This window comes from Dryobates pubescens, chromosome 30, assembly GCF_014839835.1.
Source record: "Dryobates pubescens isolate bDryPub1 chromosome 30, bDryPub1.pri, whole genome shotgun sequence".
NCBI classification, from domain to species: Eukaryota; Metazoa; Chordata; class Aves; order Piciformes; family Picidae; genus Dryobates; species Dryobates pubescens.
In genome coordinates, this window is record NC_071641.1 from 9634119 (window position 1) to 9655861 (window position 21743).

Here is a 21743-nt window from a genome sequence, read left to right on the forward strand (position 1 = left end):
CCAGCGCCGGCAGCCCCCGCCCGCCGTGACTCACCGGCACTCGGCGGGACGGGACGGGACGGGGCGGGGATGGGGCCGCCCCCAGCGGGGGGCTCCGTGCGGCGGAGCTGGGCGGGGAGAGTGGGGCGACGGGGAGGGTCCGGGGGGGTGTCCGTCTCCGGGCTGCCGGGCAGGGTCCGTGGAGCGCTGGGAAGGGTCCAGGGGGCGCCGAGGGTGTCCGTGGGGCATTTGGGGTGGGGGTGTGGAGGTGGCTGTAGGGCAATGAGAAGGGTCCACCAGGCATCGGGAGTGTCGGGGGGCACTGGGGGGGATCCGGGGGCGTCTCAGGTGTCTGTGAAGCACTGGGGAGGGGCTGTGGGGCATCACAGGGGGTTCGTGGGGCACCGGGAGGGGTTTGTGGGGTACCAGAGGATGCCTGTGGCACTGGGGGGATGGGGGGGAGGGCGTGCCGAGTGTCACCGACAGCGATCTGTGTGGCGTCTGGAGAGTCCGAGGGGAAGGTCCACGAGCCCCAGGGCCATGGCCCAGGGAACTGCAGGGCACTGAGGGGCATTGAGAGGCTGACTGCAGGGCATTGAGAGGCTGGCTGCAGGGCACTGAGGGGCTGACTGCAGGGCACTGAGAGGCTGACTACAGGGCATTGAGAAGCTGACTGCAGGGCACTGAGAGGCTGGCTGCAGGGCATTGAGAGGCTGACTGCAGGGCATTGAGAGGCTGGCTGCAGGGCACTGAGGGGCTGACTGCAGGGCATTGAGAGGCTGGCTGCAGGGCATTGAGAGGCTGGCTGCAGGGCACTGAGGGGCTGGCTGCAGGGCACTGAGAGGCTGGCTGCAGGGCACTGAGGGGCTGGCTGCAGGGCATTGAGGGGCTGACTGCAGGGCACTGAGAGGCTGACTGCAGGGCACTGAGAGGCTGGCTGCAGGGCATTGAGAGGCTGACTGCAGGGCATTGAGAGGCTGGCTGCAGGGCATTGAGAGGCTGACTGCAGGGCATTGAGAGGCTGGCTGCAGGGCACTGAGGGGCTGACTGCAGGGCATTGAGAGGCTGGCTGCAGGGCATTGAGAGGCTGGCTGCAGGGCACTGAGGGGCTGGCTGCAGGGCACTGAGAGGCTGGCTGCAGGGCACTGAGGGGCTGGCTGCAGGGCACTGAGAGGCTGGCTGCAGGGCACTGAGGGGCTGGCTGCAGGGCACTGAGAGGCTGACTGCAGGGCACTGAGGGGCTGGCTGCAGGGCACTGAGGGGCTGACTGCAGGGCATTGAGAGGCATTGAGAGGCTGACTGCAGGGCATTGAGAGGCTGACTGCAGGGCACTGAGGGGCTGACTGCAGGGCATTGAGAGGCATTGAGAGGCTGACTGCAGGGCATTGAGAGGCTGACTGCAGGGCATTGAGAGGCTGACTGCAGGGCATTGAGGGGCATTGAGAGGCTGACTGCAGGGCACTGAGAGGCTGACTGCAGGGCACTGAGGGGCTGACTGCAGGGCATTGAGAGGCTGACTGCAGGGCATTGAGAGGCTGACTGCAGGGCACTGAGAGGCTGACTGCAGGGCATTGAGGGGCTGACTGCAGGGCACTGAGAGGCTGACTGCAGGGCACTGAGGGGCTGACTGCAGGGCACTGAGAGGCATTGAGGGGCTGACTGCAGGGCACTGAGAGGCTGGCTGCAGGGCACTGAGAGGCTGACTGCAGGGCATTGAGAGGCTGGCTGCAGGGCACTGAGAGGCTGACTGCAGGGCACTGAGAGGCTGACTGCAGGGCACTGAGGGGCTGACTGCAGGGCATTGAGAGGCTGACTGCAGGGCACTGAGAGGCTGACTGCAGGGCATTGAGGGGCTGACTGCAGGGCACTGAGAGGCTGACTGCAGGGCACTGAGGGGCTGACTGCAGGGCACTGAGAGGCATTGAGGGGCTGACTGCAGGGCACTGAGAGGCTGGCTGCAGGGCACTGAGAGGCTGACTGCAGGGCATTGAGAGGCTGACTGCAGGGCACTGAGAGGCTGACTGCAGGGCACTGAGAGGCATTGAGGGGCTGACTGCAGGGCACTGAGAGGCTGACTGCAGGGCATTGAGAAGCTGACTGCAGGGCATTGAGAGGCTAACTGCAGGGCATTGAGAAGCTGACTGCAGGGCACTGAGAGGCTGACTGCAGGGCATTGAGAGGCTGACTGCAGGGCACTGAGAGGCTGACTGCAGGGCATTGAGGGGCTGACTGCAGGGCATTGAGAGGCTGACTGCAGGGCATTGAGAGGCTGACTGCAGGGCACTGAGGGGCATTGAGAGGCTGACTGCAGGGCATTGAGAGGCTGACTGCAGGGCATTGAGAGGCTGACTGCAGGGCACTGAGAGGCTGACTGCAGGGCATTGAGGGGCTGACTGCAGGGCACTGAGAGGCTGACTGCAGGGCACTGAGAGGCTGACTGCAGGGCACTGAGAGGCTGGCTGCAGGGCACTGAGAGGCTGACTGCAGGGCATTGAGAGGCTGACTGCAGGGCATTGAGAGGCTGACTGCAGGGCATTGAGAGGCTGACTGCAGGGCACTGAGAGGCTGACTGCAGGGCATTGAGAGGCTGACTGCAGGGCATTGAGGGGCTGACTGCAGGGCACTGAGGGGCTGGCTGCAGGGCACTGAGGGGCTGGCTGCAGGGCATTAGGGAGCCCTGCCTGGCTCTGGGGTGGTGGAGCAGCTGGTGGGGCTGGAAAGTCCCACGGGACACTGGGACTGCCTGTGGGGTATGGAGGAGGCGTCATGAGGACACAGAGGGGAGGTCCCAGGTGTCACTACGGTGGCAGAGGGGCTGCAGGGCCCATCAGGATTGGGCACTGTGTGTGGGGTGTGAAGTGGGGGTCCCTGGGGCCCTGAGGGGATGCAAGAGCTGGGGGGAGGAGCTGGACTGCCAGAGAACAGCCATGGCACTGGGCACTGAGGGGATGAAGGGGTGGTTGGGGTCACCACAGAGGGGCTGAGCTGTCAGGGGGGTCTGGAGAGACCATCAGGTCATACCAGTGGGGAACTTGGTGCCCTTCCTGATCCCAAAGGATTGGAGTGGCTGGCACCACCCCGGGGGGGCTGAGCTGGGAGGTGCACTGCACCCTGGGCTCTCCACTCTGCCGTGGAGCTGCTGACTGCTGCCTCCTCCTCGTTCACAGAACATCCCAGGTTGCAAGGCACCTCTGGAGGGCTCTAGGTCTGATGTGCTGAGGGGCAGAGAGCTCAGCTCAGGTTCTCTGACACCCTGTTCCAGTCACATCTTGAGGCCCTTCAGTGATGGGGACCCTGGGGAGGCTGTTCCACAGCTCTGCCACTGGGCACAAGATCCCTCCAGAGAGTCTCAGAAGCCACCAGGAGAGCTGGCCTTGAAGGACCTACTGCCCAACCCATGGTCCATGAAGCACAGCAGAGCCCAAGCTCACCAAGGGGGACACAAAGCAACCAACCAGCAGCTCTGGGCAAGGAGGTGGTGTCCCTCAGGGGTCTGTGCTGGGACCTGTGCTGGTCAATATTTCTGTCAGTGCTGTAGACAGAGGGATCCAGGCACCAGCAGCAGGGGGCAGATGGCACCAGGCTGAGTGGTGCTGTCCCTACAGCAGAGGGGCAGGATGGCATCCAGAGGCACCTGGGCAGGCTGCAGAGGTGGTGCCCAGGTGAAGCTCCTGAAGCTCAACAAGAGCAAGGGCAGGGTGCTGCAGCTGGGCTGGGACAATCCTCACTGGCAGTACAGGCTGGGGGAGGAGGGGAGAGAAAGCAGCCCTGAGGAGAAGGCCTTGGGGGTGCTGGTGGGGGAGAAGCTGGCCAGGAGCAGGCAGGGGGAGACTGCAGCCCAGAAGGCCAAGGGCAGCCTGGGCTGCAGCCAAAGCAGCACTGCCAGAGATGCAGAGAGGTGATTGTGACACTGCTCTGCTCTGGGGAGACCTCACCTGCAGGGCTGTGTGCAGCTCTGGAGCCCTCAGCACAGGAAGGACCTGGAGCTGATGGAGAGGCTCCAGAGGAGGCCAGGGAAATGCTCAGGGGGTTGGAGCAGCTCTGCTGTGAGCACAGGCTGAGGGAGCTGGGGGTGTTCAGCCTGGGGAAGAGAAGGCTCCAGGGAGACCTCAGAGCAGCCTGCTGGTACCTGAAGAGGCTCCAAGAAGGCTGCAGAGAGACTGTTGCCAAAGGCCTGCAGGGACAGGAGCAGGGGCAATGGCTTCAAAGCAGAGCAGAGCAGATTGAGATTGGATGTGAGGAACAAGTTGTGCCCCAGGAGGCTGCTGGAACACTGCAGCAGGCTGCCCAGGGAGGTGGTTGAGGCTCCATGCCTGGAGCTATTCCATGTGAGGCTGGCCAGGGCTCTGGGCAGCCTGATCCAGTGGAGGATGTCCCTGTTGAGAGCAGGGGGTTGGCCTGGCTGAGCTGTGGAGCTCCCTTCCAGCCCAGAGCATTCTGTGATGCTATGCTCCACTCCCACCCTCTGCCACCCCCCCTCCCAGTCCAGCTCCAGCAATTGTTATGGCTGCACAGCTCTGCAAGATCCCCTGAAAGTCCTCTACCAAGGACTCAGCCAACATAGCACAAAGCATCATCTTGCTGCTCAGCAGCTCCAGACCTCCACCCCATCAGTTAGAGCAGCTGCTCAGCTTTGTTCCAGCCACCTCCCAGCTAGGCTCTGCTCCCAGAGCTCTGCTGCACAGCCCCTGAGCCAGACAAGCAACATCTGCTCCCCTCCGGGACCGACCTACCCCCTGAGCTCTCTGAACAGACCACAGCACCCCAGGCTTTGGGGGGGGGAGGGAGGTTGTTTAGTTTGGGGGGGGGGAGGGTTTCCATTTATTTTACAACCCAAAAAATCCACACTTTTGCAATGTAGTAAAAAAGCCAAACCCAAGCCAAGCCAACCACCAACCCCAAGGCCCTTCACAAGAGCATCTCGGGAGAGGAAAACCTGCGCCCCGTGGGTCGGGAGGCTCTCCGGCTGCTTGGCTTCCAGCTCGCAGGGAGGGCTGAGAGTTGGCTCCCACTGAGTGGCTGCTGGTGCAGAAGAGGTGGCAGCTGGGGTGGAGGGGCAGGGGGGGTTTCACTGGGCAGGCACAGGCAGGCAGGGCAGGGAGGGAGCTGCCTTCTGGCTGCGCTCGGCGGACATGTGCTCCAGGCGCTCCGTGTAGAAGCCGTTGAAGTCCAACCTGGCAGGGAGGAAAACACAGCCCCCAGCTTGGCCACTGAAATGCTTGAGACAGACTCAGCCAGGCTGGAACAGGCCTCAGAGATCACCAAGCCCAACCTGCCCCCCTCCCAAAGCACCAGCTAATCAACTAAACCATGGCACTGAGTGCCTCTACCGGGCGCTTTGTGAACACCCGCAGGCATGGGGACTCCGCCACCGCCCTGGGCAGCACATCCCAAGGGCCAATCGCTCTCTCTGGCAAGAATTTCTTCCTCACATCCAGCCTGAACCTCCCCTGGCACAGCTTGAGACTGTGTCCTCTTGTTCTGGTGCTGGTGCATTAAACTGCTAAGTGTCAGCTTGTGGCTTGGACAGCAGCTCTCTGAGCTGGGTTAGGAAGTGGCTGGAGGCTGAGCCCAGAGAGTGGTGGTGAATGGTGCCACAGCCAGCTGGCAGCCAGGCACCAGTGGTGTGCCCCAGGGATCAGTGCTGGGCCCCAGCCTGTTCATTATCTTCATTGATGATCTGGATGAGGGCATTGAGTCAGCCATCAGCAAGTTTGCAGATGACACCAAGCTGGGAGCAGATGTTGGTCAGTTAGAGGCCAGAAGGGCTCTGCAGAGAGACCTCGACCCACTGGACAGATGGGCAGAGGCCAACAGGATGGCATTCAACAAGTCCCAGTGCCAGGGGCTGCACTTTGGCCACAACAACCCCAGGCAGAGCTACAGGCTGGGGTCAGAGTGGCTGAGAGCTGCCAAACAGAGAGGGACCTGGGGGTGCTGATTGACAGCTGCCTGAACATGAGCCAGCAGTGTGCCCAGGGGGCCAAGAGGGCCAATGGCATCCTGGCCTGCATCAGGAAGAGTGTGGCCAGCAGCAGCAGGGAGGTCATTGTGCCCTGTGCTCAGCACTGCTTAGGCCACACCTTGAGTCCTGTGTCCAGTTCTGGGCCCCTCAGTTTAAGAAGGACATTGAGAGACTTGAAGGTGTCCAGAGAAGGGCAACAAGGCTGGGGAGAGGCCTTGAGCACAGCCCTGTGAGGAGAGGCTGAGGGAGCTGGGGTTGCTTAGCCTGCAGAAGAGGAGGCTCAGGGGTGACCTCATTGCCCTCTACAACTACCTGAAGGGAGGTTGTAGCCAGGTGGGGCTTGGTCTCTTCTCCCAGGCACCCAGACCCAGAACAAGAGGACACAGTCTCAACCTGTGCCAGGGGATGTTTAGACTCGAGGTGAGGAGAAAGTTCTTCACTGAGTCATTCATCATTGGGATGTGCTGCCCAGGGAGGTGGTGGAGTCCCCATCCCTGGAGGTGTTCAAGAGGGGATTGGATGTGGCACTTGGTGCCATGGTCTAGTCATGAGGTCTGTGGTGACAGGTTGGACTTGATGATCCTTGGGGTCTCTTCCAACCTTGGTGATACTGTGAGACTGTGGGTGCCTGGGAGAAGAGACCAACCCCCACCTGGCTACAACCTCCCTGCAGGGAGTTGCAGAGAGCAAGAAGGTCTCCCCTGAGCCTCCTCTTCTGCAGGCTAAGCAACCCCAGCTCCCTCAGCCTCTCCTCACAGGGCTGTGCCCCAGACCCCTCCCCAGCTTTGTTGCCCTTCTCTGGACACCTTCCAGCAGCTCAACATCTCTCTTAACCTGAGGGGCCCAGAGCTGGACACAGGACTCAAGGTGTGGCCTAACCTGTGCTCCAGCAGGCTGCTCACTCAACCCTGCCCAAGAGCAGCCACACAAGCTCCTGCTCCTGCAGGCACTCCCAGGCAGCAAGGGGAGCTGCAAACAGAGTTGTGGAGGCCTTTGGGTTGGGAAGCATCCAGTCAGAGCATCCAGTCCAACCCTTCTCTACCTATGCCATGGGTGATGCTGAGTGCTCTGTGAGGGCCAGAGCTGGGGTGGGGAGGCTGGAGCAAGGAATTGCATCCCCAGTGGGTGTTTCAGGTTTGGCTCTTCCCTGTGCCTTCACCTTGGCTGCCTCCAGCAGCTTGGTTGGTTCCTAGAACTGTTTGGGTTGGGGGAAGCCCTTCCAGAGCATCCACTCCAACCACTCTGACTCTGCCCAGGCTGGGGCTAAGCCTTGGCCCTCAGCACCACAGCTCTGTGGCTTTGAAACACCTCCAGGGATGGGGATTCAGCCACCTCCCTGGGCAGCCTGGGCCAGGGCTTGAGAGCCCTTCCAGGGAAGAAGTTTCCTCTGATCTCCAACCTAAACCTGCCCTGGGGCAACTTGAGGCCATTTCCTCTTGTCCTATCACTGGTTACCAGGGAGCAGAGCCCAGCCCCCAGCTGGCTGCAGCCTCCTCTCAGCAGCTGCAGAGAGCAAGGAGGTCTCCCTCAGCCTCCTCTGCTCCACACTCCACACCCCCAGCTCCCTCAGCTGCTCCTCCCCAGCCCTCTGCTCCAGACCCTTCCCCAGCTCTCTTGCCCTTCTCTGGCCCTGCTCCAGCCCTCAAGCTCCTTCTGGCAGGGAGGGCCCAGAGCTGAAGGCAGCACTCAAGCTGTGGCCTCCCCAGTGCCCAGCCCAGGGCACAAGCCCTGCCCTGCTCCTGCTGCCCACACCATTGCTGCTGCAGGCCAGGCTGCTGCTGCCCTTCTTGCCCCCCTGGCCACTGCTGCCTCCTCTCCAGCTGCTGCCACCCAGCACCCCCAGGGCCTTTCCTGCTGGGCAGCTTTCCAGGAACTCTTTTTCCAGGCCTGAAGTGTTGCCTGGGGTTGAGAAGCTCTTGGGTAGGGTCAGATGAACTTAAGGACAGAGCTGGTGGAAATGAGGGCAGTGAAGCAAGACTTGCTGCAGGAAGAAGAGGGTGGCACTGGCCTGGGTAGCAAAAGGGTTTGTGCCACAGCACAAGTGGCCACACTCCCTCTGCCCCCTCTACTGAGGGCCTTGCTCCTACCCACCAATGGCCCTGCAGAAGGAACCTCTCCCAAGGCATCAGCTGAAATGTGGCCACACCACAGTGAGGCCTGGAGCTGCCAGCCCTGCACAGGACTGCCCAGGCATGGCAGCCACAGCAGCTGGTTCAGAGGACAAGAAATGTCTGTGCTGTGCCACAGGGGCTGCTGGTGACACATCTTCTGTGCTTGTCCCCTGACAACAGCCTCAAGGCTCAGCCAGTGCCAACCCCCTGCCATGGGCAGGGACACCTCACACTGCAGCAGGTTGCTCACAGCCACCTCCAGCCTGGCTGCAAACACCTCCAGGCAGGAGGCTTCCACCACCTCCTGGGCAGCCTGTGCCAGGCTCTCACCACCCTCCTGGCCAACAACTTCTTCCTCACAGCCAATCTCAAGCTCCCCACTTCTCCTTTGGCTCCAGCCCCCCCAGTCCTATCCTTCCCTCACCCCCTCCCAAGTCCCTCCCCAGCTTGCTTGCAGCCCCCTGCAGCTCCTGGCAGGCCACCAGAAGCTCTCCTGGGAGCCTTCTCCTCTCCAGCCTGCACAAGCCCAACTCTCTCAGGCTGTCTCCAGAGCAGAGCAGCTCCAGCCCTCTGCTCCTCCTCCTGGCCCTTCTCTGGCCTAAGGGCTTCTTCTCCAGAGCCACAGCTTGACCCTCAGCACTGGAGCTGTGCCAATGGAGGACAAGGTGCCAGGGGGGAGAGCTCCTCAGTGGCACCTTCCTGGCCACTTCCCTCCACTCCTTAGTAGCACTGCTCACCACCCCTGGCCCCCAGTGTGACATCCACCTCCTTATTCACTGTAACACCACAGAGTGCTGTGGGTGCCACCACCACCACCACCTCCTTGCCAACACCTGTGTGCTTCACCCAGAGCCAGGCTTCGAGAGGACAAGAAGATGTTAAGCCAGGACCACTTCCAAAGCCTCTCCAGGGCAGGCACCATCACAGAGGGTCACCATCCTGTCACCCTGGCAGTCCAAAAGGATGCCACAAAGTCCCCCAGCTCCACACCTGCTGGCACCTTCCTCAGGCAGACCTCTGCAGCTCTTAAGAACATGAACTGCAAGTGTTGATCTTTCTCTCCTCACCACTGCAGCTGTCCCTACATCACACAGAAACTGGCAAGGGGCTGAGTCTTTTCCTGGGTGCTTAGCAAATTGAAAGCACCCTGGCAGCTCCCACAGCATCCTCCCAGCTGCAGGCAGGCAGTGTGCTCTGGGGGCTGGGCAGGGAGGTGGATGGGAGCTGCCTGAAGGACAGAAGTCAGAGAGCTGTGGTCAGTGGAACAGAGCCTGGCTGGAGGCCTGTGTCCAGTGGAGTCCCTCAGGCCTCAGCCCTGGGACCAGAGCTCTGCAATCTGCTCCTCAGTGACCTGGCTGAGGGCACAGAGGGCACTGGCAGCAGGTTTGCTGCTGGCACCAACCTGGCAGCAGTGGTGACAGCCCTCAGGCTGTGCTGCCAGCCAGAGCTGGGCAGGCTGAGAGCTGGGCAGGGAGCAAGGCAATGAAAGCCACCAAGGGCAAGGGCAGGGTCTGGCAGCTGGGGAAGAAGAAGCCCAGGCAGCAGGAGAGGTTGGGCACTGAGCTGCTGGAGAGCAGGGAAGGGGACAAGGAGCTGGGGGTGCTGGGGGATGGGAGGCTGAGCAGGAGCCAGCAATGAGCTGTGGTGGCCAAGAAGGCCAAGGGCCTCCTGGGCTGCATGAGAAGGGCTGTGGGGAGGAGGTGAGAGAGGTTCTGCTGCCCCTCTGCTCTGCCCTGCTGAGGCCACAGCTGGAATCTTGTGTCCAGCTCTGGGCCCCTCAGGTCAAGAAGGAGCTCAGGGAAGTGCTTGAGAGAGTCCATGGCAGAGGCACAGAGCTGCTGCAGGCAGTGGAACAGCTCCTGGAGGCCAGGCTGAGGCAGCTGGGGCTGGGAGCTGGGAGCAGAGCAGCCTGAGGGCTGCCCTCAGGGCTGGGGCTAAAGATGTGCAGGGCTGGAGCCAGGCTCTGCTCAGGGCTGGCCAAGGACAGCACAAGGGGCACTGGGGGCAAGCTGGAGCAGAGGAGGTGCCAGGGGAAGAGGAGGGAAACCTTTGTCCCTGGGAGGCTGCTGGGGGCCTGGAGCAGGCTGCCCAGAGAGGTTGTGGAGTCTCCTGGGGTGGAGAGCTTCCAACCCCCCCTGGCTGTGCTCTGTGTGCCCTGCCCTGGCAGGGGGGTTGGGCTGGGGGATCTCTGGGGGTCCCTGGGGTTCTGTGATGCTGTGATACTTGCAGCTCCTGGCTGCTGTGAGGTGGAGCAGGCCCCAGGACCAGCAGCCGTGTCCTAGGTGTTGTGAGCCAGCTGCTGATGGGCTCCTAGAGGAAAGCCTGCAGCAGCTGCCACAAGCCTGTGAACCACACCAAAGTTACTCTCTCCCTCTCTCTGCCCTCTCTGAGAGGAGGCTGCTGCAGTGCCCAGGCCCTGGGTGACCCTGCCCTGGCAGGGGGGGTTGGAGTGGAGCATCTCTGGAGGTTCCTTCCCACCCCTAAGGTTCTGTGAGGCCGTGAAACGTGCCTGCCCCAGTGGCAGGCTCCCCTGGCACAACCCTAGATGGACCAGGGAGAGTTAGCTGGAAGCTGCTGTCAGCCAGGAGAGAGCATCAGCTCCAGCCCATCTGTCAGGGCTCTATTTTCTGCAGGCAACCAAAGAAAAAAATGTCAGGGAACAATTTGTTGGCGTTTGGGTAAAGGCTGTTAAGCAACACCACACTCCAAATATTGTGCCCAGTGCCTGAGCACTGCAGCAGCCTCCTCTCAGAGAGGGGAGAGAGAGAGAGAGAGTAACTTTGGTGTGATTCACAGGCTTGTGGCAACTGCTGCAGGAAGGAAACTCTTCAGATTCCAACAGGATGGGGGCTGGGGAGAAACAAACAAACAAACAGAAAGGCTTTCCTCTAGGAGCCCATCAGCAGCTGGGTCACAACACCTAGGACACGGCTGCTGGTCCTGGGGCCTGCTCCACCTCACAGCAGCCAGAAGCTGCAAGTATCTCAGCATCACAGAACCCCAGGGACCCCCAGAGACCCCCCCAGCCCAACCCCCCTGCCAGGGCAGGGCACACAGAGCACAGCCAGGGGGGGTTGGAAGCTCTCCACCCCAGGAGACTCCACAACCTCTCTGGGCAGCCTGCTCCAGGCCCCCAGCAGCCTCACAGGGACAAAGGTTTCCCTCCTCTTCCCCTGGCACCTCCTCTGCTCCAGCTTGCCCCCAGTGCCCCTTGTGCTGTCCTTGGCCAGCCCTGAGCAGAGCCTGGCTCCAGCCCTGCACATCTTTAGCCCCAGCCCTGAGGGCAGCCCTCAGGCTGCTCTGCTCCCAGCTCCCAGCCCCAGCTGCCTCAGCCTGGCCTCCCAGGAGCTGTTCCACTGCCCGCAGCAGCTCTGTGCCTCTGCCATGGACTCTCTGAAGCACTTCCCTGAGCTCCTTCCTGACCTGAGGGGCCCAGAGCTGGACACAAGATTCCAGCTGTGGCCTCAGCAGGGCAGAGCAGAGGGGCAGCAGAACCTCTCTCACCTCCTCCCCACAGCCCTTCTCATGCAGCCCAGGAGGCCCTTGGCCTTCTTGGCCACCACAGCTCATTGCTGGCTCCTGCTCAGCCTCCCACCCCCCAGCACCCCCAGCTCCTTGTCCCCTTCCCTGCTCTCCAGCAGCTCAGTGCCCAACCTCTCCTGCTGCCTGGGCTTCTTCTTCCCCAGCTGCCAGACCCTGCCCTTGCCCTTGGTGGCTTTCATTGCCTTGCTTCCTGCCCAGCTCTCAGCCTGCCCAGCTCTGGCTGGCAGCACAGCCTGAGGGCTGTCACCACTGCTGCCAGGTTGGTGCCAGCAGCAAACCTGCTGCCAGTGCCCTCTGTGCCCTCAAGCAAACACATGGGTACCAAGCTCTGACTGAACTGCAAGGCCAGCACTCAGCTCCAGCCTTGCTTTGAGGACCTGCTCCAGTTCTAAAGGTGCTTTACTCCAGCCTTCAGCTGTGTGGTTTTGTTGCTTGGTTTTGGGTGGATGGTTTTGTTCCCCCCTTCACTTTGAGCATTAAATGATCTCAGATAACTATCCCCTGAGAACTGTTGTGCTGCTTCCCCAAACTCTGCTGACTCTTCAGTTTGTTGCTTTGTGGCTGGAACATTTCTCCACTGGAGATCTGTGTCACCCCACACATCCGGGGTGCTCACGCTCTAAGCTCAGGCAGTGTGGTCTGCTCCACACAGAGTCACAGAGGGTGAGGGGCTGGAAGGGAGCTCCAGAGCTCACCCAGTCCAACCCCCTGCCAGAGCAGGGGCACCCAGGGCTGCTCACACAGCAACACATCCAGGGGGGGTTGGAATCTCTCCACAGGGGGAGACTCCACAACCCCCCTGGGCAGCCTGCTCCAGGCCTCTGGCACCCTCACAGGGGAAAACTTCTCCCTCCTCTGTCCATGCAACTTCCTCTGCCTCAGCTTCCAGCACTGCCCCTTGTGCTGGCACTGGGCAGCACCCAGCAGAGCCTGGCTCCAGCCTCTGGGCACTGCCCCTGCACAGCTTGAGCCCCAGCAAGGAGCTCACCTCTCAGGCTCCTCCTCTGCAAGCTCCAGAGCCCTCAGCTCCCTCAGGCTCTGCTCCTGAGGAAGAGCTTCCCCTGCCTGCAGCAGCTCTGTGCCTCTGCCATGGACTCTCTCAAGCACTTCCCTGAGCTCCTTCCTGACCTGAGGGGCCCAGAGCTGGACACAAGATTCCAGCTGTGGCCTCAGCAGGGCAGAGCAGAGGGGCAGCAGAACCTCTCTCACCTCCTCCCCACAGCCCTTCTCATGCAGCCCAGGAGGCCCTTGGCCTTCTTGGCCACCACAGCTCATTGCTGGCTCCTGCTCAGCCTCCCATCCCCCAGCACCCCCAGCTCCTTGTGCCCTTCCCTGCTCTCCAGCAGCTCAGTGCCCAACCTCTCCTGCTGCCTGGGCTTCTTCTTCCCCAGCTGCCAGACCCTGCCCTTGCCCTTGGTGGCTTTCATTGCCTTGCTCCCTGCCCAGCTCTGGCTGGCAGCACAGCGTTCTATATGTGGTAAAGGAAGGATCTCTCATGAGTGCTAAGAACTCTTCACAGGACAGGTTTCTGAGCATCTGGAATGAAGTCATTCTCCTGACAACATTCTCTAGGCTGTAATTCTTCTCCATGTCCCTCCTGGGGGTGACAAGGGATTGCCAGCCCCTGGGCAGCACTGCTCCTGATGGAGCCAAGGCTCCTAAGCAGGACTGCAGCACAATCGAGATCTGTCAGCAGCTGGGGTTGACCTTCCCTGCTTTGGAGGAACCCCTCTGGGTCTCCATCTCTCTGCTTTGTGGGGTTGACCTTCCCTGCTTTGGAGGAACCCCTCTGGGTCTCCATCTCTCTGCTTTGTGGGGTTGACCTTCCCTGCTTTGGAGGAACCTCTCTGGGTCTCCATCTCTCTGCTTTGAGGGGTTGACCTTCCCTGCTTTGGAGGAACCCCTCTGGGTCTCCACCCTTCTGGATTTTGAGGGCAACAAACACCAATGTGGTGCCTCAGCTCCTCAGTAAACTGAAGCAATACTGAGCAGGCTCAATGAAATCAAGGCCCAGGAGCAGAGTGATGACTCAAAGGGGTATTTTGCTGTCTACCTGTTCCATGGTGACTGCCAGCCTTGCAAAGCAGCTATCACTGATGAGAAAAGGCTGGGATGCCCTAGAAACTTTGCCATCTCTCTGTCAGAGATGTGATTTCAGATGGCAACCATCTGTGCTCTTGGGTTCCTTGTTGCCATAGAGCCCAGGACTCAATCCAATAACCTCCACAGAGTGAATGAGAGCTGACTGTCACATCTGGGCATTCATCCTGGGGCTTTCCACCCTTTCAAATGCTGCTCAGCAGCCTGTAGAAGCACAAAGACTTTTACTGCTTAACATGCAGGCAGGGAAATGGGGACCTCTGCTTTGGCAGCAAGAAGGTCCAGCTGCACCCAACACCCTGCTGCCCAGTGCCAGCACAAGGGGCAGTGCTGGAAGCTGAGGCAGAGGAAGTTGCATGGAAAGAGGAGGGAGAAGTTTTCCCCTGTGAGGGTGCCAGAGGCCTGGAGCAGGCTGCCCAGGGGGGTTGTGGAGTCTCCCTCTGTGGAGAGATTCCAACCCCCCCTGGATGAGTTGCTGTGTGAGCTGCCCTGGGTGCCCCTGCCCTGGCAGGGGGTTGGACTGGCTGAGCTCTGGAGGTCCCTTCCAGCCCCTGGCATTCTGTGATGCTGTCAAGACTCATGTGGTCCCACACAGTGCAAAGTGGGGCACTACTGGCATCAAGATCCAGTTTCTTCAGCCCTTCAACAGAATGGAATGGAATAGAATTATCCAGGTTGCCAAAGACCTTCACTGGGGCATGGAAATACCAAGTGGCAAAGGGCTCAGAGCCTGCCTGCAGTGCTGTGTTCAGCTCTGGGGCCCCAAGAAGGACCTGGAACTCTTGGAGTGGGTTCAGGAGGCCAACAAGATGAGCAGAGGCTGCAGAAGCTCCCCTGTGGGGCCAGGCTGGGAGAGTTGGGGCTGTGCAGCCTGGAGAGGAGAAGGCTCCAGGGGCACCTCAGAGCTGCCTTCCAGTACCTGAAGGGATCCTGCAGGAAGGCTGCACAGAGACTTTTCCTGAGGGTGTCTGGAGACAGGGCAAGGGGAAATGGTTTGAAGCTGAGGCAGAGCAGGGTCAGAGTGGACCTTAGGAAGAAGTTCTTCACTACCAGGGTGGTGAGACTCTGGCACAGGCTGGCCAGAGATGTGGAAGCCTCCTGCCTGGGGGGGGGGTCAAGGCCAGGTTGGATGAGGCTTTGAGCAGCTGGGTCTAGCTGAGAGGCATCCCTGCCCGTGGTGGGGAGGTTGGAGTAGAGGATCTCTAAGGTCCCTTCCAACCTAAGCCATTCCATGATCCCCTGAGCTTGTGCCAGGAAAGGCCTTCCCCCAGCACCTGCTATCAGATGGGATAAAGGCTGCAGGACTTCTGCTGTTGCAAGACTCCTCTAGAACTTGACACTGACTTCTTGAGTTAGCTGTGAACCAGCTCCAGCCTTGGACTGAGCAGGGCCAATCCCCACACAGGCTCTGCAGGTCTCAAGGACTGGAGTCCTGATGCTCTCCTATTAAAAGAGCAGAAAACTTCACCTTCAGCACTGGGTTGGCCATGTCCTGTGAGACCTACAATGATGTCCAAGTGGTTGGATCGTGGAGGTAGCTGCCATGAAGGTCTCCTGGGTGAAGAAAGGTCTCCAGAGTTCTGGGCTCTTTGCATGAAGTGAGGCCACCTCCTGCCCCTTGCTTGCCTTCTTGTTGTGTAGCCAAATGCATGCCTCAGCTCAGCAGCTCCAGCCTGCAGCCTGCTAAGTGGTGAGGCACTGAAAGAGGGTGGCCAGAGAAGATGTAGAGGTTTCAAAGCCAAGTTGGATGAGGCCTGGAGGAACCTGGGCTAGTAGGAGATGTCCCTGCCCATGGCAGGGCTTGGAACTGGATGATCTTTAAGGTGATCTGCTGGAGAGCAGCCCCAAGGAGAAGCACCTGGGAGTGCTGGGGGGCAGCAAGTTCTGCAGGGCACAGCAATGTGCCCTGGGGGCCAAGAAGGCCAAGGGGCTCCTGGGCTGCACTCAGCAGAGTGTGGCCAGCAGAGCCAGGGAGCTTCTCCTCCCCCTCTGCTCTGCCCTGCTGAGGCCCCAGCTGCAATCTTGCAGCCAGCTCTGGGCTCCCCAGCTCAGGAGGGACAGGGATCTGCTGGGGAGAGGCCAAGGGAGGGCTGCAAGGATGCTGAAGGGCCTGGAGCACTGCTGCTGAGCAGAGGCTGAGAGCCCTGGGGCTGCTGAGTGTGGAGAGGAGAAGGCTGAGAGGGATCTGAGCAATGTCTCTCAAGAGCTGAGGGCTGGGGGTCAGGCAGGAAGGGCCAGGGCCAGGCTCTGCTCACTGTGCCCTGCCATAGGCCAAGGGGCAAGGGATGGAAAGTGCAGGCCAGGAGGTTGCAGCTCAGCATGAGGAGGAACTTCTTGCCTGGGAGGCTCCCAGAGGCCTGGAGCAGGCTGCCCAGAGAGGTTGTGGAGTCTCCTTCTGTGGAGCCTTTGCAGCCCTGTCTGGATGTGTTCCTGTGTGCCCTGTGCTGGGTTCTCTGCTCCTGCTCTGACAGGGAATTGCACTGGAAGCTCTCCAGAGGTCCCTTCCAGCCCCTAACAAACATCCTGTGGTCCTGTGCCTTCCAACCCAAAGCACTGAATGATTCTGTGTGCTCACCTGGGGCTAAGGCTCCTATGAGCATGACCAAAGCTAGAAGCACCTCCAAGCTACCTCTCTCTGTGACACAGATCCAGCCCAGCAGCACCACCAGGTCTGACCTCTACAGCAAGGACAAGGTGTTCATCATCATTCCAAACAGGCCTTGACTGGAAAGGAAATCCAGAGGTTGTCAACTTAGCAGCCAAAAGGTAGATCTGCTGACCTCCCCTCCTGCTCCAGGTATTCCTGGAGCCAGTTCTGCTCTCTAGTAAGCTGCTGAGCATGGCTGAGGCCACAACACAAAACAGATGCATGCAGAATAGGAACTTACAAGAAGACAGCCACCTAAGGCAAACCTTTAGCTTGGATTTCTCACCTTCACTCTGCAAGCAGCTTCTCCCCATGAAAGAACATTTGCAGCCCATTCCCAGCATGAACAGACCCATTTCACCCCACTCAAAGGCATGTGGGGGGAGGGCTTCAAGCCTTGGGTTAGAATCCAACACTGACCCTCCCCAGCTTCCTTGTAGCCCCCTTCAGAGACTGGAAGGCCACAGCCAGGTCTGGGAGGGCCACAGGCAGGTCTGGAAGGTCACAATAAGGCCTTCCTGTGAGAAGAGACCAGCACCAACCTCTCCACAACCTCCTTTCAAGGAGCTGTAGAGAGCAATGAGGTCTCCCCTCAGCCTCTTACTCCTCTTCTTCTGTGTACATGGTGGCTCTGCACATAATTCCAGTTCCTCTGCACTCTGAGAGGAAACAGCAGCCTGGAGAAGAGAAGGCTCCAGGGAGACCTCAGAGCAGCCTGCCAGGACCTGAAGAGGGCTCCAGGAAGGCTGCAGAGAGACTGTTGCCAAAGGCCTGCAGGGACAGGAGCAGGGGCAATGGCTTCAAAGCAGAGCAGAGCAGATTGAGATTGGATGTGAGGAACAAGTTGTGCCCCAGGAGGCTGCTGGAACACTGCAGCAGGCTGCCCAGGGAGGTGGTTGAGGCTCCATGCCTGGAGCTATTCCAGGGGAGGCTGGCCAGGGCTCTGGGCAACCTGATCCAGTGGAGGATGTCCCTGCTCAGTGCAGGGGGTTGGACTGGCTGAGCTCTGGAGCTCCCTTCCAAGCCCAGAGCATTCTGTGATCTCTTGTGCTTTCAGATGGAGCAGACAGCCCTAACCAGGGGCACTGAGGAGTGATTCTTCCTCCTGAGCTCCAAATTGCAACCCCAGAGATGGAGAATTCCCAGAGGACAAAAAAGCCAAACCACCCCAACCCACTGGCTCACCTGTAGATGATGTTGAGCATGCTGTGCTCACAGTCATTGGTGCTGTAGACACTCAGTTTGTCCAGCAGGTCCAAGAGATGGGTGGAGAAATTGCTGTCAAACTTGTTGATGGTGGCTTCGAAGCCAGAGGTCAGGTGGAGGCTGTCTGCATGCTCTGCTAAAAGCTATCAAGCAGCACAAAGAGTCAAGAGGGGCCCCAGAGGGCTGCTAATTATCCCCTCCCTGCTTTCCACCCTGCTCAGGACTCTTTAACAGCTGCTGAACCACCACAGAAAAGCCCTTTCAAAGCAGCTTGCAAGGCCCTTGGTAGCTACAAACCTTGCTGGGCCAACCCAGAGCAGATGCCAGCAGAGTCAGCCTCAAGTCCATGCTGCTGGTATCCTTTTGGGAGCAGGAGGAAAAGCCAGGAGGCTAAAAGTGTGGCCTAAGGCAGGGTGTAACCTCTGGGCTCTCTGCCAGCTGTGTGCCAGGGAAGGGCTTTCAGCAGGGCAGGAGGCAGCCTGCTAAGCACAGAGCCTGCCAAACAAACCCCTTAGCACCTGTGCCTCTAGAGAGGGGAATCCTAGAATCAATAAGGTTGGAAAAGACCTCAGAGATCATCAGGTCCAACCTATGGCCTAATACCTAACACCTCCTGACAACTAAACCATGGCTCCAAGTGCCACATCCAAGCCCCTCCTGAACACCTCCAGGCATGGGGACTCCACCACCTCCCTGGGCAGCACATCCCAAGGGCTAACAACTCTCTCAGTGAAGAACTTTCTCCTCACCTCCAGCCTAAACCTCCCCTGGCACAGCTTGAGACTGTGTCCTCTTGTTCTGGTGCTGGGGGCCTGGGAGAAGAGACCAACCCCCACCTGGCTACAACCTCCCTGCAGGGAGTTGCAGAGAGCAAGAAGGTCTCCCCTGAGCCTCCTCTTCTCCAGGCTAAGCAACCCCAGCTCCCTCAGCCTCTCCTCACAGGGCTGTGCCCCAGACCCCTCCCCAGCTTTGTTGCCCTTCCCTGGACACCTTCCAGCAGCTCAACCTCTTTCCTAACCTGAGGAGCACAGAGCTGGACACAGGACTCAAGGTGTGGCCTAAGCAGTGCTGAGCACAGGGCACAAGGACTTCCCTGCTGCTGCTGGCCACACTCTGCCTGCTGCAGGCCAGGATGCCCTTGGCCTTCTTGGCCCCCTGGGCACACTGCAGGCTCCTGTTCAGCCTACTATCAATCAGCACCCCCAGGTCCCTCTCTGCCTGGCTGCTCTCAGCCACTCTGCCCCCAGCCTGTAGCACTGCCTGCAAATTCTTCCTCACAGCCAATCTCAAGCTCCCCACTTCTCCTTTTGCTCCATGCCCCCCAGTCCTGTCCCTCCCTCACCCCCTCCCAAGTCCCTCCCCAAGTCCCTTCCTGTGCTGGGGGCTGCAGAACTGGACACAGTAGGACAGGCAGCCTGAGCAGCATGCAAACCAGGCAGCATTCAGAGAGGCAAGGGCCCATCTGCCCACCCCATGTCCCACCTTGTGGGTCAGCTTCTTCTTCATCATCTCCTGGGCACGCTCCTGCTCCGTGGGTGGGCCCAGCATGGTTCCATGCTCCAGGGTGAGCCTCTCCATCTCATCATCCAGCTTCATGCTCTGAGTGAACCTCTGGGAGGGGCAGAGGAGGAGTGGGGAAATGGTTAAAATCCCATTTTTAGAACCATGGCATAGCATGAGGCTGGCAAAGTGTGCTGGCCCTGCAGCTGCTTAGCTCCCATGAAAGGCAGACTTGGAGACTTCACAGAGCTGGCAGGGCTGGAAGGCACCTCAAGGACCATCCAGTCCCAGCCCCCTGCCATGGGCAGGGACACCTCACACCGCAGCAGGTTGCTCACAGCCACCTCCAGCCTGGCTGCAAACACCTCCAGGCAGGAGGCTTCCACCACCTCCCTGGGCAACCTGGGCCAGGCTCTCACCACCCTCCTGGGCAACAACTTCTTCCTCACAGCCAATCTCAAGCTCCCCACTTCTACTTTGGCTCCATCCCCCCCAGTCCTATCCCTCCCTCACCCCCACCAAAGTCCCTCCCCAGCTTGCCTGGAGCTCCTTGCAGATCCTGGAAGGCTACAAGAAGGTCTCCTGGGAGCCTTCTCCAGACTGAACAGCCCCAACACTCTTAGTGTTTCCTCCCAGCAGAGCAGCTCCAGCCCTCTGCTCCTCCTCCTGGCCCTTCAGTTATGATGCTAACACCAAAAGCTCCCTGAACCCAAAGGAAGGTGTGGGGTTGGATTTTTAAAGCCTGGAGCTCCCTGAGGTGCTGGCCAGAGTGTGTCTCCATGGGACCAGCCAGCAGTCCTTGCCTGACCCCAAAAAACCCCAACAGAGCCCTGCAAGTTCCACCCCAAACTGTGCTGCAGGCCAAGCTGACTCCAACACTGAAAAAGAAGAGCATGGAGAATTCTGTGGAGGCAAGAGCCACAGAAACCATCTGGGAGAAAGGCTGAGGGTCTGAGCAGTGGGAGAGGAAAGGACAGAGGTTCCTCCCCGTGCATGGAGGACAAGAGTGGTTGAGATAAAGCCAGGAGCTGCCACAGCAGCTGGCAGGCAGCACTTACCTGCATGCAGTTTGTGAACATGACACAGACAGACATCAGCTTGGAGAAGATCTTGAGCAGCTCTGGGTTGGTGAGCATGCAGTCCTTCAAGCAGTTGTCCAGGAAGCTTGTGTGGTGGCTCAGGACATCATCAATGTTAGAGGCCTGCGAGGGGACAGCGCCGCAGTGAAACACAGAAGCAGGACCAAAGCTCTCACCCAGAGCTTGGCCTCCAGCAGAGACCTCCCAGGCATCACAGGGCCCCAGGATGGGAGGGAGCTCTGAAGAGCTTCCAGTCCCAGCCCCTGCCAGAGCAGGAGCAGAGAACCCAGCACAGGGCACACAGGAACACATCCAGACAGGGCTGCAAAGGCTCCACAGAAGGAGACTCCACAACCTCTCTGGGCAGCCTGCTCCAGGCCTCTGGGAGCCTCCCAGGCAAGAAGTTCCTCCTCATGCTGAGCTGCAACCTCCTGGCCTGCACTTTCCATCCCTTGCCCCTTGGCCTGTGGCAGGGCACAGTGAGCAGAGCCTGGCCCTGGCCCTTCCTGCCTGACCCCCAGCCCTCAGCTCTTGAGAGACATTGCTCAGATCCCTCTCAGCCTTCTCCTCTCCACACTCAGCAGCCCCAGGGCTCTCAGCCTCTGCTCAGCAGCAGTGCTCCAGGCCCTTCAGCATCCTTGCAGCCCTCCCTTGGCCTCTCCCCAGCAGATCCCTGTCCCTCCTGAGCTGGGGAGCCCAGAGCTGGCTGCAAGATTGCAGCTGGGGCCTCAGCAGGGCAGAGCAGAGGGGGAGGAGAAGCTCCCTGGCTCTGCTGGCCACACTCTGCTGAGTGCAGCCCAGGAGCCCCTTGGCCTTCTTGGCCCCCAGGGCACATTGCTGTGCCCTGCAGAACTTGCTGCCCCCCAGCACTCCCAGGTCCTCCTTCACTGGGCTGCTCTATAGAGGTCTGAGATTGTCTCTTCTGCACAGAGGCTGCTGACATTGCAGGCCATGAGCCCTCTGTGCTGAGCATTCCCTTCTGGGACACTTGGAATCAGGGTCCTAGGAGGATGACTTCCCTTCAGAGACTGAAAGAAAGAACGTGCTGCTGAAATCAGGATGGAAGAGCCCTGGACAGGAGCACCTGCTGAGGGGTCTCCATGCAAGCAAAGCAAACTGAGAGCCTGTCTGGCAAACCTAAGCTTGCAACAGGAGTAAAGGAACAAGAATGCTTCTCTCAGACCACCCAGGAACCTCACATGGCTCTCCACAGCTCCTGAGAGGAGCCTGCAGTGAGCTGGGGGCTGGTCTCTTCTCCCTAGTCTCAGGGAAGGAGAGGCAATGGCCTGAAACTGTGCCAGGGGAGGATCAGGTTGGAAAGGAGGAAAAATTCCTTTTCTGCAAGAGTGGTGAGGGATTGGCAGAGGCTGCTCAAGGAGGTGGTGGAGTCCCCATGCCTGGAGGTGTTCTAGAAAGGTGTGGCCATGGCACCTGGGGCAATGGTTTGGTAGCCATGGTGGGGTTGGGCTCAATGATCTTAGAGGTCCAAGATCCCAGATGATCTATGCTTGTTCAGAAGGCTTGGCCAAGAGTACATAGAGATGCTCACAGTCCTAGCCCTGACACCTCCAGAGCCTTCCTGTGCTGGGGGCTCCAGCACAGAGCTCCAGCTG

General features: G+C 59.8%; 1 protein-coding gene across 1 annotated transcript in view; it reads right to left on the reverse strand.

The window, feature by feature from the left end:
* Positions 1-4927: 4927 nt before the first annotated feature.
* Positions 4928-21743, reverse strand: part of TUBGCP2 (tubulin gamma complex associated protein 2) — a 47157-nt gene continuing 30341 nt past the window's right edge. Inside the window, exons 14-17 of the mRNA XM_054174738.1 lie at positions 20110-20253; positions 19034-19162; positions 17531-17694; positions 4928-5153 (exon numbers count right to left, since the gene is read on the reverse strand). Coding sequence (XP_054030713.1) covers positions 5048-5153; positions 17531-17694; positions 19034-19162; positions 20110-20253 — 543 coding nt within the window. The 3' untranslated portion in view covers positions 4928-5047. The remainder of the gene's footprint in view (positions 5154-17530; positions 17695-19033; positions 19163-20109; positions 20254-21743) is intronic.